At 36.6% G+C, this 18,097-nt stretch overlaps 2 protein-coding genes across 2 annotated transcripts; both read right to left on the bottom strand.

The window, feature by feature from the left end:
- Positions 1-171: 171 nt before the first annotated feature.
- LOC126630686 (heat shock cognate 70 kDa protein 2-like) lies at positions 172-3,118 on the bottom strand. The gene is made up of 2 exons (XM_050300838.1): positions 2,762-3,118; positions 172-2,108 (listed from the first exon to the last, which is right to left on the bottom strand). The coding sequence occupies exons 1-2, from the start codon at positions 2,973-2,975 to the stop codon at positions 370-372; spliced, it is 1,953 nt and encodes a 650-aa protein (XP_050156795.1). The 5' UTR covers positions 2,976-3,118; the 3' UTR covers positions 172-369.
- A 6,265-nt stretch (positions 3,119-9,383) lies between these two features.
- On the bottom strand, positions 9,384-10,073 carry LOC126630690 (uncharacterized). Its single transcript, XM_050300841.1, has one exon. The coding sequence runs from the start codon at positions 9,990-9,992 to the stop codon at positions 9,471-9,473; it is 522 nt and encodes a 173-aa protein (XP_050156798.1). The 5' UTR covers positions 9,993-10,073; the 3' UTR covers positions 9,384-9,470.
- Between the last annotated feature and the right edge of the window lie 8,024 nt (positions 10,074-18,097).

Here is an 18,097-nt window from a genome sequence, read left to right on the forward strand (position 1 = left end):
CCACCCTAAGTCGAGCTTCTGAGAAATCCCAATTGCTTGAGCGAGAGGAAAAACAGAGACGGTGAAATTGGAGATGGTAAACAGGTAAAAATAACATAGTAAAGATAAAACTCGAACAAGCAGCAATTTGACCATGAGGGCATGATCAAACAGTAAATCTAAGAGAAATAATTTACAAAGTAAATAGGCTTTCATTGGCTAAATACAGCGATACGGTGTTCAACAAAATGACCAAGAAAACATCCTACATCTTGGATTTTAAAATCCCATAAAAGTAAACGATTTCAAACCTTAAACTTAAATACACATTCACTTGCTTCACCTCCACCACTTCCTTCAAAGCACACATCTTGGATCGACGAAAACCGCTTAATCAACTTCTTCGATCTTGGGACCAGCACTGCTGCCACCAGCAGGAGGAACATCTTCATCCATGCCGCCACCGACATCAGGTCCACCAGCACCACCCTGGTACATCTTGGCAATGATCGGATTGCAGATGCTTTCCAGCTCCTTCATCTTGTCCTCAAACTCGTCGGCCTCAGCAAGCTGGTTTCCGTCAAGCCATTGGATGGCCTGGTCAATTGCATCCTCAATCTTCTTCTTGTCAGCTGCGTCTAGCTTGGAGGCAATCTTATCGTCCTTGATCGTGTTCCTCATATTGTAGGCGTAATTCTCCAGAGCATTCTTGGCCTCCACCTTCTTCTTGTGCTCCTCATCTTCTGACTTGTACTTCTCAGCCTCTTGAACCATCTTTTCAATTTCCTCCTTCGACAATCTTCCCTTGTCATTGGTGATGGTAATCTTGTTCTTCTGCCCTGTAGTCTTGTCTTCAGCCGAGACGTTCAATATACCGTTGGCATCAATATCAAAGCAGACAGTGATTTGCGGAACACCCCTTGGAGCAGGAGGAATGCCAGAAAGCTCAAATTTTCCCAACAAGTTGTTATCACGAGTCCTTGTCCTTTCACCCTCATATACTTGGATCAAGACACCGGGCTGATTGTCTGAGTAGGTAGAGAACACTTGTTCCTTCTTGGTTGGAACAGTAGTGTTCCTTGGAATCAACACAGTCATCACACCTCCGGCAGTCTCCAAACCAAGGGACAGAGGAGTGACATCCAGAAGCAATAGATCCTGCACCTTCTCATTACCCTCACCGCTCAAGATGGCAGCCTGCACGGCGGCACCATAAGCTACAGCCTCGTCTGGGTTGATGCTCTTGCATAGCTCCTTGCCATTGAAGAAGTCTTGCAACAACTGCTGTACCTTCGGAATCCTAGTAGAGCCACCCACTAGCACAACATCATGGACCGTGCTCTTGTCCATCTTTGCATCTCTCAAACACTTCTCAACGGGCTCCATACACTTTCTGAAGAGATCCATGTTAAGCTCTTCAAACCTGGCACGGGTAATGGTTGAGTAGAAATCAACACCCTCGTACAAAGAATCAATCTCAATTGTGGTCTGAGCGGTGGAGGAGAGAGTCCTCTTTGCCCTCTCACAAGCAGTTCTCAACCTCCTAAGAGCTCTTGGGCTGCTGCTGATGTCCTTCTTGTGCTTCCTCTTGAACTCTTGAACAAAGTGATTCACCATTCTGTTGTCGAAATCTTCTCCTCCCAAGTGGGTGTCTCCGGCAGTTGCCTTCACTTCAAAGATACCCTCTTCAATTGTGAGCAGGGAGACATCAAAAGTGCCTCCGCCAAGATCGAAAATCAAGACATTCTTCTCCCCAACGCTGGTTGCCTTCTTGTCAAGACCGTATGCAATAGCGGCAGCGGTGGGCTCATTGATAATACGCAAAACATTAAGGCCGGCAATGACCCCAGCATCCTTTGTGGCCTGACGCTGAGAATCGTTGAAGTAAGCCGGGACAGTAACAACGGCATTCTTTATAGATGAGCCAAGATAGGCCTCAGCAATCTCACGCATCTTGACGAGAACCATGGAGGAAATTTCTTCAGCAGCGAACTGCTTCTCTTCGCCCTTGTATATGACAACAATCATGGGCTTGTCACCGGGGCCGGGAATGACCTTGAAAGGCCAGTGCTTCATGTCACCCTGGACAGAAGGGTCAGAGTATCTCCTACCAATCAACCGCTTGGCATCTGAAAAATTAACCAAGCTCCTTTAAAATACTAATTTATTAATTACGCATAACACAGAACATGCTACCAATCAAGCTAAATCCTTTAAATATTATCACAAATAAAAATAACCAAACAGATCAAGCTTCAAACACTACAAGCTCAGATAGCGTTTCTAAAATTTCACCATCAATTAACAAGAAACTTTAAGCCCAAATTACAATTTTTAAGAGATTAACTAAAACTCAAAGCCTTGATCACCAAGTACAATATTTGATAGTCCTTTAATATTAACTACATAAATCCTGCAAATAACAATAAATAAAAAAATCAACCATTTTTTTCTTTTTCAATTCGCTATAAAAAGATTCAAGGCAGGCAAAAACCTCGCATAAAATTAGCCCCATCGTAATTTATCACACCGAGCCTCAAAAAGATAATTACTTTCAAGGAAATTGAACTCTTTTTCTCAGAAATTCAAGCAATAGAAATCCAAAAACAGCAAAATTTAAACCAGCAGCAAATATTGACAGTAAATTCATAAAATCAGCCATACAAGAATACAGATCAGACAGTAAAGACTAAAATTGATTCAAAAAACGCAACATGCAAGGCAAAAAAACATCATAACATCAGAAATATCGCAAGAAAAGGAGAAGTATTTCGATTCTTACCAAAGACGGTGTTGACGGGGTTCATCGCGACCTGGTTCTTGGCCGCATCGCCGATCAACCTCTCCGTGTCAGTAAACGCCACGTAAGACGGAGTCGTCCGGTTGCCCTGATCATTGGCGATGATCTCGACACGATCGTGTTGCCAAACACCGACGCACGAGTAAGTGGTTCCAAGATCGATCCCGATCGCTGGCCCCTCTCCCTTTCCCGCCATTGCAACCGCAGGGATTCAAGCAATCGAACAAGCAAAGAATCGCAGATAAAATTAAAGATCGAACCGCAGAGAAAAGTAAAGAGCTTCTGAGATTTTTTGTGCAATGGGCTGTTCGTAGTCACAGGTGTTAGATTTAGAGTAGTGAATTGGGGGGCTATATAGTAGGACACTTGTCTAGAATGTTCGTGAGGATATTGACGATTTTTGGTGGGAGGGTGTCCAGAATGTTCGGTTTGATAACGGCCGTTGGATTCGAGTGTCGTGGACGGTGATGATTTGATTTGCTTCGCGGGGTTGGTTTCTTTACTTTTTGATCGAAACTTCGTGTCCACTCCCTTCGTCGTCGGAAATTTGTCTTTTCGTCAATTTCCTTGTTGGAAAACGTTTCACAGGACGGTGGCGTTTTGTGTTTGGGCTGTGACTTGAATTTTGGGCTTTCGAAAGGCTTTGAATCCGAACGGATTTGGATCGGGCTCCACTGAAGTCCTTATGGTGTGTGTTTGTGCAATACACGATGAGTCGGTTTACAATTGCTTTTGGACCAAATGTAATGGTTGAGCTAAAGCTTAAAATTTAAGGAAAATTAATAAAAAAAGTTTGAAAAATTTGAGTTTTAACGATAAAAATAAAATAAATAGTAAAGTGAATAGTACCATGATTGACTTTTTAGTATAAAAATATGATTTTTTGTTAAAATGAACAGTACCAAGAGTTTTTAATTAAAGTTCCCTAAAATTTAAACTTTAAATCCCCCAAGGCATTTCCAATCATTACTCTCTTTTAATATTTTTTGGCATCAATCTTTGGTAAAATGCAAGCGAGTCATAAGAAAGCACTTTAAGTGCTTTTAGGCTTTGTTTGGCAGCTCGAACTGTACTGACTATTTCAGTCGGATAGGATAATCTATCACCGGATTGTACTGACTAAATTAATCGGGTGTTTGGTGCAGTATCGCACTAATGACCGTATTATTTATAATCAATTTGTTACCGTAACGGATAAGAGATCAGATTATATTATTTTTACTAAAAAAATTTGATGACTAATGGAAAAAAAGGAATTTTTTTTTGATAAAAATTCACAACAACCAAATGCATCAAATTAAATAAAAATAATCTTGATATTGCATTTTCTATTTGTCCTTTATTTAAATCAAATTATTAAAAAAAAATCATTTCTTCCCTAGATCTTCTCCACTGCACATGATTCACCACACCAAATGGGATGGACAACAGAATCAGCATAAACCCTATACCCAATAGCATGAGACTTCTTCCCAAATGTTCTATGCATGTGAGATTGCTCCCTGATCTCTCGCATTTCTTTCCATGAGGAGTCAACCCAATTCCAACGATGCTGCAACGATGTTGGGCAGTAGGTGAATGCAGGCGGTGCTCCGACGACGTGGGTTTCAGTTGGATCTAGTTCAAATCTAGGATTGATGACACGCGAACCCGTGCGGGCAGAGCCAGCCTTGAGGGTGTACAACAGGTGCCACCGCACAAGGCCACCAATTCGGAAGGGCCCCTAAATTTTCATTACATATATACATATGCATATAAAATAAATTAGATGCAAAACAATAATCTTATCTATGGTTCTAGCGTAAGCGGTTTAGCTCTTCTTTCTTCTAGCCCATGTGTTGGGTTTGAATCCCAATTATATTGTTTTATTATATTTTAGGGCAAAATACTGTTTACTACCCTCATGTTTCGTGGTTTTCAACATTTAGTACATCAATTTTTTTTTGTCCCAGAGTCATACCTAAAGTGTAAATTTTGGGACAGTCTCATACATCCGTTAGTCAAACTGTTAAGTTTACCGTTAACTGTGACGTGGCGCCCATGTGGCCAATGACTGGACGCCACGTGTCATCCACGTGGAAATTTAAAAAAAATTAAAAAAAAAATTATATATATTATAAAAAAAATTAAAAAAATAAAAAACCGAATCTGGGTAGATTCGGAAGAAGAAGAAGAAGAAGAAGAAGAAAAAGAAGGAGAAGGAAGAATGAGGAAGAAGAAGGAAGAAGAAGAAGGAAGAAGAAGAAGAAGGAGAAGGAAGGAGGAAGAAGAAAAAAAAATGAAAACTGGGCAGATTCGAAGAAGAAGAAGAAGAAGAAGAAGAAGGGGAAGGAAGGAGGAAGAAGAAGGAAGAGGAAGAAGAAAAAAAGAAAGAAAGAAAACTGGGCAGATTCGAAGAAGAAGAAGAAGAAGAAGAAGAAGAAGAAGAAGAAGGGGAAGGAAGGAGGAAGAAGAAGGAAGAGGAAGAAGAAGAAGAAGAAGAAGAAGGGGAAGGAATGAGGGAGAAGAAGGAAGAGGAAGAAGAAGAAGGAGGAAGAAGAAAAAAAAAAAAATTGGACAGATTCGAAGAAGAAGAAGAAGAAGAAGAAGAAGAGGAAGGAAGAAGGAAGAAGAAGGAAGAGGAAGAAGAAGAAGGAGGAAGAAGAAAAAAAAAAGAAAAAGAAAAGGAAACTAGGCAGATTCGAAGAAGAAGAAGAAGAAGAAGAAGAGGAAGAAGAAGGAAGAGGAAGAAGAAGAAAAAAAAAACTGGGCAGATTCGAAGAAGAAGGAAGAAGAAGAAGAAGGAGGAGGAAGAAAAAAACAAAAAAAACGGGCAGATTCGAAGAAGAAGAAGGAGAAGGAAGAAGGAGGAAGAAGAAGAAAGAGGAAGAAGAAGAAGGAGGAAGAAAGAAAAAAAAAACGAATCTGCTACCAGATTCAGAGGAAGAAGAAGGAAGAAGAAGAAGAAGGAAAAGGAAGGAGAAGGAAGGAAAAAAAAAAACGTTTTTTTTTTAAATTTATTTATTTATTATTTTATAATATATATATTTTTTAAAATTTCCACGTGGATGACACGTGGCGTCCAGTCATTGGTTACATGGGAGCCACGTCACAGTTAACGGCAAACTTAACAGTTTGACTAACGGATGTATGAAACTGTCCCAAAATTTACACTTTAGGTATGACTTTGGGACGAAAAAAAATTGATGTACTAAATGTTGAAAACCATGAAACATGAGGGTAGTAAACAGTCTTTTGCCCTATATTTTAAGCTTTTGCAAATTTGTAAACAGGAGATAATTTGTTATATTTTAAGCTTTTGCAAATTTGTAAACAGGAGATAACAAAAAGACATTCAACGTGTATCGAACTCAGGACCTTTGAAGGTAAGGAAAAACACCTGGCTAATCAAACAACTTATTTTTGTTGCAGTAACTTATAATATTTTAGTTTTATAGATGAAAAAATTGAAAAAAAATAATAATAAAGAAATATAACATTAAAAAAAATGAAGGGCCTCCATCTAAGTTTTGCACATGGCCCCTCAATACTCAGGGGCGGCCCTGCGTGCATGTCCTGCAACGAGGAAGTGTAGAGGAGGGCGACGGCCGTGACGAGAAACTAAAGAGGAGGGCGACAACTATAAAGTGCAAAAGGAAGAAGAAGATGAAGAAGAAAGGAGAAGGATGAAGAAGAACCTGGGGTTGACGATGGAAACAGAAGTGAGTTTGTAGAACGATGCGAGAGAGCCTGACCGATAAAGGGAGGACACAGACCCGACTAATAATACATAGGTTTCTAGAAGGATAAATAGCGGGCATACACTGGATAAAAGATGTAGGCCCATTTTAAGTAATATGGGTACTATTTAGTACATAGTTGCACCAAACACCCGGCTCCATATAACTTATCCTATCTGATTCCTTGTACAACTCCCAAACAAGGCCTTAGAACCCGAAAATATTTTCACTAAAAGTCATTTCAGTCATTTTAAAAGCACTTCCAAAAAGCTCTTAATAAAGCATAATGATTGGAAATGTTTGGGAGGGACATTGCATTTGATCTAAAAGCATTTCTAAACTGATTCATCATGTATTGCACACACACCATATGAACTGTAGTGAATCAAATTTCACACAACAAACTCTATAAATACCTATGTATTTATTCAAATATCCACACAAAATTAGGATAATCTACATAGTGTGCAGAAATGATTTTTCATATGTGTATGAACTTGTGTTTAAGAACGGGGTGGATTTGTGTGATTTTTTTATTATTTATTAGAATTCTAATATTTTTAGCTTAAAATATAAATAAAAATAAATTAGTATAATCTACGTAATTTAAAAAAAAAAAATTTATCGTGAAAAAAATTAAGCTAAAATTAATTTTTAATAATTTGGGGCTTCAACTAAAAAAAGCCATAACTATTGGAAGTAAAAAACTTTTTATGGGTTATACCTTAAAATTTCATGTTTAACTCACACCATTGCACATTGTTTTACAACTGATTTTATAATGCTCATTAGCGTTTCTTCTACAAGGGACTACTTGTTCGTCACAGGAATCTCCTGGCGGACGAGCACACAGCTCCCCTGGGAGAATGGCGTCGGTTGAGGGTATCTGTCATGCTTCTGCTTTCTTCTCGGGCTCGCTCGGGCAAGCCTTTGTCGGGCAGATCTTGGTCGGGCAAGACACACTTCGGGCAAGGCTCGTCGGGCAGTTCTGAAAGAGAAGGACATACTTAATTTGAAAGGGTGCCTTTGTGGGGCCTTAGGTGTAGGCCTTAAGGCTCACAATCAAGATTAACTTTGTCGTGCTCAGGCGTGCCACTGCCATCTTCAGTATGGCAGATGTTGAATGGGTGTTAAGCTTTGATTGAATATGTATACGCCCGAGAAACCAAGTTAGATATAACAGGTGCCTTTGTGGGGCCTTAGGTATAGGCCTTGAGGCTTCCTGTCAAACTAAACCAGCGCTTGGATGTATCATATTTGGTCTTTTATGGTTGCCAGAGTCTTATCACTATTATACCTTTGATTATCTGAATCCAAGAGGTAGGACGAACCCAAATGACTGCCTTTGTAGGGCCTTAGGTATAGGCCTTGAGGCTTCCCATCAGAGTTAATCCTTATACTCGGACCAACTAGACCGCAACATGAAATGAAGCTAAATAGATGCCTTCGTGGGGCCTTAGGTGTAGGCCTTGAGGCTTTCTATCAGAATTCACTCCATGCTTAAGCCTTTTCTACGAATCAAGATATAATAGCAATAAAACGGAGAAATAGATTGATTACTTGCGCCCCAAGTAACTTCGGACTTCTCGCTTATCAAGGATTGTCGTGGATGGGTTGAGTCCACATAGAGTTCTTTTTTATGCCTTGAGGCCAAGGACTTTTAAACTGATCTTTAAATTACATGCCCGCCGGGCTTAAGACTTAGATCTGATTTGAACTCTGACGCGATTCAGATCGGATTCAAGTGCTGAAGACTCATTTTCATTATGACTTTGCTAGAAATAACTTGTATATAACTGGGAATATATAACATGTTATTGTGCTTTTAAAAGAAAGAAAAGACAAAGACAGAGCAAAGATAGTCGAGTAAGTTTGAACCTTATCGGCCAAGGCTGAACTTCTTACAAAATCTATCTTTGTGGCTCTGTCAGAGGTCTGAAAGCTTTTAGAGGGGTTGACGGGGGAGAAGAGGATACAAAATGAATCGATACCACCATGAACAAGGTAGCAGAGCTATTACAGGGGTTTGGGAAGGTTTATCCCGAATGGGATGAAGGCTTGTGCTGACTACAGCTTCGTTGAAGACAAATCTGGCTTGAGCAGAGTTTTGGCTTTTGTTTGTTTGTTTGAGTGTCCCTAATTCTGTCTTCTCTTCCTCCTTTTATAGACGACTTCAGCTTGGGTTCCTGTAGCAATAGCGGTGCCCGAATGCGGTTTGGTGATGACTCACTAGCTTTTTTACATGAATGCCACCAATAAAGTACTTTATTGGGCTGTGTAGTGACTGAATAGCCTACCCCCTGTGGTCTTTGAGCAGGTAAGCAGGTGGCCTTTGTAACTTGTGCCCAGCCGAAAGCCTCTTTCCTGCCTCCTAAGTTTTCCTCTGGGCCTTGGGTTTGGGCCGACTTTCTCTCTGGCCCAAAGTTCAGATTTTATCCCAAACACTACTGCTACAGAACTAATAGCCTCCATAGCCTCAGCTGCTTTGATGACTTAGAACTTCTCCAAAGCAGATGTCAAAACTGCCACATAGACATATACTCGAACTGAGCCTTCAATTTCCTATGTGGCGTTGAGTCAATTGAAGACAAAGTATTCTGTTGTCAAATCCATTTAGTATTTTTCTAATAAATTTAATGCAAATAAAATAAACGTTGTGTATTCTAAGAATTTGATTGGTTGCCTACATAAATAGACCCCACAAAGTGATTAATTTTTTTTTAAATGACATTATTGTTTAACATATCCGGTGGTAAAAAGAATTTCTCCACAAAGTGATTAATTTTTTTTTAAATGACATTATTATTTAACATATCGGGTGGTAAAAAGAACAGTAAAGACAAAATTCAAACAGGAAATCTGAGAGAATTTTGAAAAAGAAAAAAGAAAAAAAAAAGGCTTCTTTGGCAAAATACCGGAATACGATATTGAACAAAATGACCAAGATCACCAAACATCCTTCATCTTGGATTTTAGAATCCCATAAAAAAGTACCCAATTCCAAACCTTAAACTAAGAAACAGAAAAATACGTTCACCACTTTCTTCAAAGCAAACACTTTGGATCAACAAAAACCGCTTACTCAACTTCTTCGATAATAATATTGGGACCAGCACCGCTGCCAGCAGCAGGAGGAAAGTTCCCCCAGCACCCTGTTCCCTGGTACATCTCGGCACTGATCGAATTGCAGATGCTCTCCAGCTCCTTCTTCTTTTCCTCAAACTCGTCAGCCTCAGCAAGCTTGTTTCCGTCAAGAAAAAGAAAGTATCTCGATTCTTACCCAGGACGGTGTTGACGGGGTTCACGGCGACCTGGTTCTTGGCCGCATCGCCGATCAACATCTCCGTATCAGTGAACGCCACGTAAGACGGCGTCGTGCGGTTGCTCTGATCATTAACGATGATCTCGACGCGGTCGTGTTGCCAAACACCGACGCACGAGTAAGTAGTTCCGAGATCTATACCGATCGCTGGTCCCTCTCCCTTTCCCGCCATTGCAACTGCTGAGATTCAATCAATCAAACAAGCAAAGAACCGCAGAGAAAAGTAAAGAGCTTTTGAGATTTTTGGGCAATAGGTAAAGAAACTTAGCTAGGAAGAAATCTCAGTTTGTAAAAGTTTCCCTCCTTTTTGTAAGGTAATGCTAGGGAGACTAAATTTACAAATTAAATTATGTATCACCAACAAAAATGAGCACTTTTATTCATGTTTAAGTAATCAATCAATTATCAACTTCTATGTTCTTTAGTTTTCAAAATTTAGTATACAAATTTAGTCTTTCAAACATTTCTCTTTTTTGCATGTCCATGTGGAAGACCATTTTCCCATCATAGGTAGAGTTTTTTTTTTCTTTTCCCGTTCACGCATAAAGACATTCTTATAGTAACAATAAGCTAAGGTACAATGTTTAATTTTAATATTTGTACTTATCAAGAGACATTCTTTCATTTTAATATTTTTTAGTTGAAAATTTGTATGAACTTTTGCACCGTTATATTTAAATTAAGATACTGCAAGCCTCTTAACTTGAAAAGAGAAAAAGCATAAAGCCTATTAAACCATTATTTAACTAATAAAATAGTATATAATAAAGAAGTTAATAGAAAACCTATCGTAAATACAAACAAAATTACTTGCACCAAAGCCTAGTAAACCAAAAAGAAATGATGAGAATGTAGAGAGGATATTAATATTTGTAAATGCAAAGAACTAAATGAAACGTACACCCACTACTGGTCCAAATCTGTAATCCTTATTTTAGATTGCTAAAATGAAACTGAAAATGAACGATGCTAAGTATAGATGTATGCTGTCTTTGCTTGCGAAACTCAAGCAATTTGCTAAAGCTGAGAAACTCTATACTGAATAGAACTCTATTTCGGAGACACTAGGGTTTCAATTATACTCCTTGCAGCATACATCAAAGAAAACCAAACGAAAGTACTGAAACCTTTCATAGTTGGATGGAGCAAAATATACTTCTTTCGTATTTTCCCTATGAAACCAACTTCAAAACTGATTATACAAATTAAAAAATTTCAAACATTCAATTACCCAAAAACCACAGTGGTGGAAATCAGGGCCGGCCCTAAGAATTTAAGGGCCCTATGCAAGATTTAGATGGAGGCCCTTCATTTTTTAATACTGTATTTTCTTTATTATTTTTTTTTCAATTTGTATCTATAAAATTTAAATACTACAAATTAGAGCACCACTTTGAGTGGACAATTGAGTGTTTCTTGTCTTGAAAGGTCTTTAGTTTGAAATATGTTGCATGGTTTTTTTTGTGTAAAACTTAACAACTTTTTAAGTTAATAAATTTGCAAAACTTAAAAATAGCATTTTTTTTTCAATTTGTATCCATAAAATATAAATACTACAAATTAGAGAACCATTTTGAGTGGACAAAAGTGTTTCTTGTCTTGAAAGATCTTCAGTTTGAAATATGTTGCATGATTTTTTGTGTAAAACTTATCAACTTTTTAAGTTAATAAATTTGCAAAACTTAAAAATAGCAAAATGGTTCTACAAGGACTTGGACCTGGGTCATGTACAAGAAGATAGAAGGCCTACACCACTAGCACTAGTGTGGTGATTATTATTATTTTGCACATTTAAGTATATAATAGGTATCTGTTTACATGTAAAGAAACTTTGGAGGCCCTTCCGAATCTGGGGCCTTGTGCGGTGGCACTTTTTGCACACCCTCAGGGGCGGTTTTGGTGGAAATGAATTGAGCCATTACATGACAGCGTGTTTTCGAACCCCATCGGTGGCTAATCTAATAAAACTTATCGTTTGACAAAAAAAATTCAATTACCCAGAAACCAAAAATGGAAATTTTATTAAATTAAATTAAAATAAACTCATTGGCAAAAGGAACATAAAATTGAAAATTTCTACTAAATTAATTAATACAAACTAATGCGCAAGAGGAGCATAAACAACCTTTTGAATTAATCTAAAGAGATACAAACTAAAAATACCGGTCTTGCCAAGAATCATGCAATTCAACACCATCAAATTAATCGTCCCATTAGGTAAAGTTTCCGGCTTTGCAACAAAACTCTATAGTGGTGGACCAGAAAACCAGATTAGGAAGGGCCTTTCAGCCATAGAAAGAAATGAGCCCTTAAAATATAATTAATGACGAGAAATTAAAGGTTTTGTTTTTTGTATTGGCATGGAAAATTCTAATAAAACAAGAATGGTAGAACTTTACATTTTGTATAGAAAACTTAGTATTGAAATAATTATATCATATGAACAAAACTTGTTTCAAGATTTGATAAAAATAAAAAAAAATAAAAAATAGATTCGAACAAAAATCTAAGATCATGACTTAAATTAGATTTTTCTCTAGACTATTTAGGCCTTTGATTTATATCAACTAGCTAAAAAAAAGTATGATTTTTATATGGTAAAACATAAGGCAAATTATAACCAAAAAAAAGGAGGGCTTAGTTTTATTATGGGGAAAAAAAGGCAAATTATAAGGATTTTGCTTCCAATTTAATCACAGATTGGACACGTGTCCATCTGTAATTTGATAGCAGCAAAAGTTGTTGCTGATTTTTTCAGCAGTCAAGTTTTGTTCTAAAAAAATAAACATCTAAACAGTGTCGGAGCACAAGCAAGTCTCCAACCGTGACCATTTGGATATGCAAAAAGCCAAAATCCAATGAGCTGCATGCTCATTTTGGTAAAAGCTTGCAGACAACATATATAAGACCTGAAATTTCAAGATAGGCCTGGGCCATCACTGGTCTCTATCTGGCTCCGCCACTGAAACTCTACAAACATAAAAATCATAACCCAATTTAGACGATAAATTTATGGAGGCATATAAATAGAGAAATAATTTGCTATTTTAAAAAATTCTATCCATGTAATCATATAATATGTAGCAAACCTCGTTGAGAATAAATTGAGAATTTTGTAAGATGAAGACTTTGTGCACATTTATTTATTTATTTTTTCTGATTTCCTAGAATGAAATGAGATTTGTGGAAGGTTATATCGGCAGTTTAGTTTGATAGAAGCTACTTTTTGCTCAACGTGGGTGCAGTTTTTCCATTTTTCACATTCAATTTTTTTTATTCAGGGTTCATCACGTCCCTTTTTTAATTTTATTTTCATGTTTACAATCATCCTGCGTTTTTTTTAATTGTATTTTCTTATTATTATACATTTTAATGGGATCTTAATCTCTTCTAAAATGGAGGAGGAGTGGGGTTAATCTCTCCTTAATCAACATGTCTTAAATGAAAGAGCAGTGGGGCTAATCTCTCCTTAATCGGCATGTCTTCCCCCTTTTTTTTATTTTTTTCCTTTTTTTCTTGTAATAAAAGGAATTAAATTTTTTTTTTCTTTACACAATTGCCCTTACTTTTTTTTTTTCATATACTAGAATATGCCCACAAACAAATTGTGTGGAATTTTTTACTTTTGTTTTTAAAATTGAGGGAGAGAGGAAGAGAGTGAAAGAAAAACGTGGGAATTGGGAGAGATGGATAGAGGTTTATTTTTTATATATATATATTTTTAAATTAGAGATGATAAAATTACATGTATGTGATGTTTAAACAAAACAAAAAAAACAAAATTTTGTTTTAAATTATGTTATTGTCCTTAACTTTTTTGTAGTGATAAAAACAAATGTCCTTTCACATTTTTTGGGTTGATAAAGAAGGTTTCAATAATATAGTATATATTTTGTATCAATATGATAAGTCGGTTTACAAGCGTTTTTAGTCCGAGTGTAATGGTTGGGTTCAAGCTTAAAATTTAAGTTTTAAATCCCCCAAAAGCATTTCCAATCATTAGGTTTTATTATGTCTTGGTGAGAAAAAACACACCATTGGCCCAGATTCCGCCCACAATTTAATATTTGTAATTATCAATTGACATTCTTTCATTTTATTTTTTTTAGTTGAAAAATTTTATGAACTTTTGCACCGTTATATTTAAATTAAGATACTGCAAGTCTCTTAACTTGAAAAGAGAAAAAAGCATAAAGCCTATTAAACCATTATTTAACTAATAAAATAGTATATAATAAAGAAGTTAATAGAAAACCTATCGTAAATACAAACAGAATGACTTGCACCAAAGCCTATTAAACCAAAAAGAAATAATGAGAATGTAGAGAGGATATTAATATTAGTAAATGCAAAGAACTAAATGAAACATACACCCACTACTGGTCCAAATCTGTAATCCTTATTTTAGATTGCTAAAATGAAACTGAAAATGAACGATGCTAAGTATACATGTATGCTGTATTTGCTTGCGAAACTCAAGCAGTTTGCAAAAGCTAAGAAACTCTATACTGAATAGAATTCTGTTTCGGAGACACTAGGGTTTCAAATATACTCCTTGCAGCATACATCAAAGAAAACCAAACGAAAGGACTGAAACCTTTCATAGTCGGATGGAGCAAAATATACTTCTTCCGTATTTTCCCTATGAAAACAACTTCAAAACTGATTATACAAATTAAAAATTTTCAAACATTCAATTACCTAGAAACCACAGTGGTGGAAATGAATTGAGCCATTACATGACAGTGTGTCTTCGAACCCCATCGGTGGCTAATCTAATAAAACTTATCGTTTGACAAAAAAAATTCAATTACCCAGAAACCAAAAATGGAAATTTTATTAAATTAAATTAAAATAAACTCATTGGCAAAAGGAACATAAAAATGAAAATTTCTACTAAATTAATTAATACAAACTAATGCACAAGAGGAGCATAAACAACCTTTTGAATTAATCTAAAGAGATACAAACTAAAACTACCGGTCTTGCCAAGAATCATGCAATTCAACACCATCAAATTAATCGTCCCATTAGGTAAAGTTTCCGGCTTTGCAACAAAACTCTATAGTGGTGGAGCCAGAAAACCAGATTAGGAAGGGCCTTTCAGTCATAGAAAGAAATTAGCCTTTAAAATATAATTAATGAAGAGAAATTAAAGGTTTTGTTTTTTGTATTGGCATGGAAAATTCTAATAAAACAAGAATGGTAGAACTTTACATTTTGTATAGAAAACTTAGTATTGAAATCATTATATCATATGAACAAAACTTGTTTCAAGCTTTGATAAAAAAATAAAAAACAGATTTGAACAAAAATCAACGATCATGACTTAAATTAGATTTTTCTCTAGACTATTTAGGCCTTTGATTTATATCAACTAGCTAAAAAAAAGTATGATTTTTATATGGTAAAACGAAAGCAAAATTATAACAAAAAAAAGGAGGGCTTAGTTTTATTATGGGGAAAAATAAGGCAAATTATAAGGATTTTTGCTTCCAATTTAATCACAGATTGGACACGTGTCCATCTGTAATGTGCTAGCAGCAAGAGCTGTTGCTGATTTTTTTAGCAGCCAAGTTTTGTTCTAAAAAAAAAATCTCAAAAGTGTTGGAGCACAAGCAAGTCTCCAACCGAGACCATTTGGATATGCAAAACGCCAAAATCCAATGAGCTGCATGCTCATTTTGGTAAAAGCTTGTAGATAGCATGTATATGAGCAACTCCACCCTTGGAGCCCTCCCCCTAGCAATCCACTATTGAATCCAGCCTATTGAACAGTAATTGACTTTAATGAATAGTAACTGTCATTAATAAACAGTAATTACCTTTTGCATCTCCACCCTTGGAACCCTCCCCCTGGCAATAGGTAATAAAATATTACTTTTTTTTGTTTGTTTAAATAATATAAAATAGAAAAAAACATGGAAATGGGGCTGCAGGCCCTCGGGCTGACACAAAAAAAATAAAAAAATGCTTGGCCCTCGGGCTGCAGGCCTGTCAATTCCCCGCCCCCCTTGTGCTCGTGCTCCCACCCTCACTCGGGCTCTCCAAGGCTGGAGGGTTGTCCACCGGGCCTTGGGCCCTTTCCTGGTGCCTGTCCCCCGAGCAATCCACAAGGGTGGAACTGCTCTAAGACCTGAAATTTTAAGATAGGCATGGGCCATCACTAGTCTCTATCTGGCTCCGCCATTGAAACTCTACAAACATAAAAATCATAACCCAATTTAGACGATAAATTTATGGAGGCATATAAATAGAGAAATAATTCACTATTTTAAAAAAATTCTATCCATGTAATCATATAATATGTAGCAAACCTCGTTGAGAAGAAATTACGAATTTTGTAAGATGAAGACTTTATGCACATTTATTTTTTCTGATTTCCTGGATTGAAATGAGATTTGTGGAAAGATATATCGGCAGTTTAGTTTGATAGAAGCTACGTTTTGCTCAACGTGGGTGCAGTTTTTCCATTTTTCACATTCAATTTTTTTTTATTGAGGGTTCATCACGTCCCTTTTTTAATTTTATTTTCATGTTTACAATCATCCTGCGTTTTTTTTAATTGTATTTTCTTATTATTATACATTTTATGGGATATTAATCTCTCTCCTAAAATGGAGGAGTGGGGTTAATCTCTCCTTAATCAGCATGTGTTAAATGAAAGAGCAGTGGGGCTAATCTTTCCTCAATCGGCATGTCTTCCCCCTTTTTTATTTTTTATTTTTTTCCTTTTTTTCTTCTAATAAAACGATTTTTTTTTCTTTACACAATTGCCCTTACCTTTTTTTTTTTTGATATACTAGTATATGCCCACAAACAAATTGCGAGAACTTTTTTTACTTTTGTTTTCAAAATTAAAGGAGAGAGGAAGAGAGTGAAAGAAAAATGTGGGAATGCGGAGAGGTGGACAGAGGTTTATTTTTTTATTTTTTTTTAAATTAGAGATGATAAAATCACATGTAGGTGTGGTTTAAACAAAAAAAGCAAAATTTTTATTTGTGAAATTACGTTATTGTCCTTACTTTTTTTTTTTGTGATGGAAAACAAATGTCTTTTCATATTGTTTTAGTTGACAAAGAAAGTTTCAATAATGTGGTATAGATTTTGTATCATTATGATAATTCGGTTTACAAGAGTTTTTAGTTCGAGTGTAATGATTGGGTTAAAGCGTAAAATTTAAGTTTTAAATCCCCTAAAAGCATTTCCAATCATTAGGTTTTATTAAGTCTTGGTGAGAAAAAAAACCATTAGCCCAAATTCCGCCCACAATTCAAGCCATAACCGTTGGAGGAAAAAAACTGTGTATGGGTTATCGCTTAAAATTTTAAGCTTTAACTCACATCATTGCACCTGGTCTTCAATTGGTTTGTAATGCTCATAAGCGTTTGTTCTACAAGTGCTTTCATAGAGAAACATTGGATCTTTTATTAAATGTTCAAATGCTTATTGGAAAATCACTTGGAAGTGCTTCCTAAATCATCCCTTGCTAAATGCGTTTCTCTAAAATGCTTCTATGACACATAAGTAGTTCACACATGCTTCTAATTACAATTTTCTTTCTCGACAACCATAAAGACTTCTGATTGCCTTTGTCAATATAATTTATAACCGCTTACGGGTCTTAGAAGTGTTTTTCCTAAAGAAGCTGCCATGTGATTTTTTCATAAAGTAGTTGGATTTTCAATAAGATTTTTAGAAGAGTTTTTCTAAAGAAGCTGCTATACAGGCCGTATTCTTTTGGATGATCTGCATCTGTACCACATCGTCTGCTAGATTGAGACGAGAATAAGTCCTTGAATCCGCGACGGACTTATCTAGCTTTGCTAATGTTTACGTCCCGACTACCATGAAAGCATAATCAAGTTATGGCGGGCTCCCCGGTGAATGTATGAGTATCGAACAACTAAAGCATGCAGAAGTATAAGCCGGACTCACAAGTCGGCAAACGCTCATGCTTGTACTCCGAAGGGAGTCAAGGGACTGCTGCTACAGAACTAACAGCCTCCTTAGCCTCAGCAGACTCAACTGTTTTGCTGACTTAGTTCTGTAATCGACAGCTTCCTTCCGTCACTCCCGACTGCCATGTAAGTCTCTCGCGCTGGTGAAGGCAAGTTTTAATGGTGGCAGGCCATTCTGTCCCTCCCACCCTAAGTGGAGCCTCTGAGAATCCCAATTGCTTGTGCAGGAGGAAGAACAGAGAGGATGAATTTGGAGAAGGTAAACAGGTAAAAAGAACAGAAAAGATAAAATTCAAACAGTGAATCTAAGAGAGAA

This window comes from Malus sylvestris, chromosome 7 (assembly GCF_916048215.2).
Source record: "Malus sylvestris chromosome 7, drMalSylv7.2, whole genome shotgun sequence".
Lineage (NCBI taxonomy): Eukaryota > Viridiplantae > Streptophyta > Magnoliopsida > Rosales > Rosaceae > Malus > Malus sylvestris.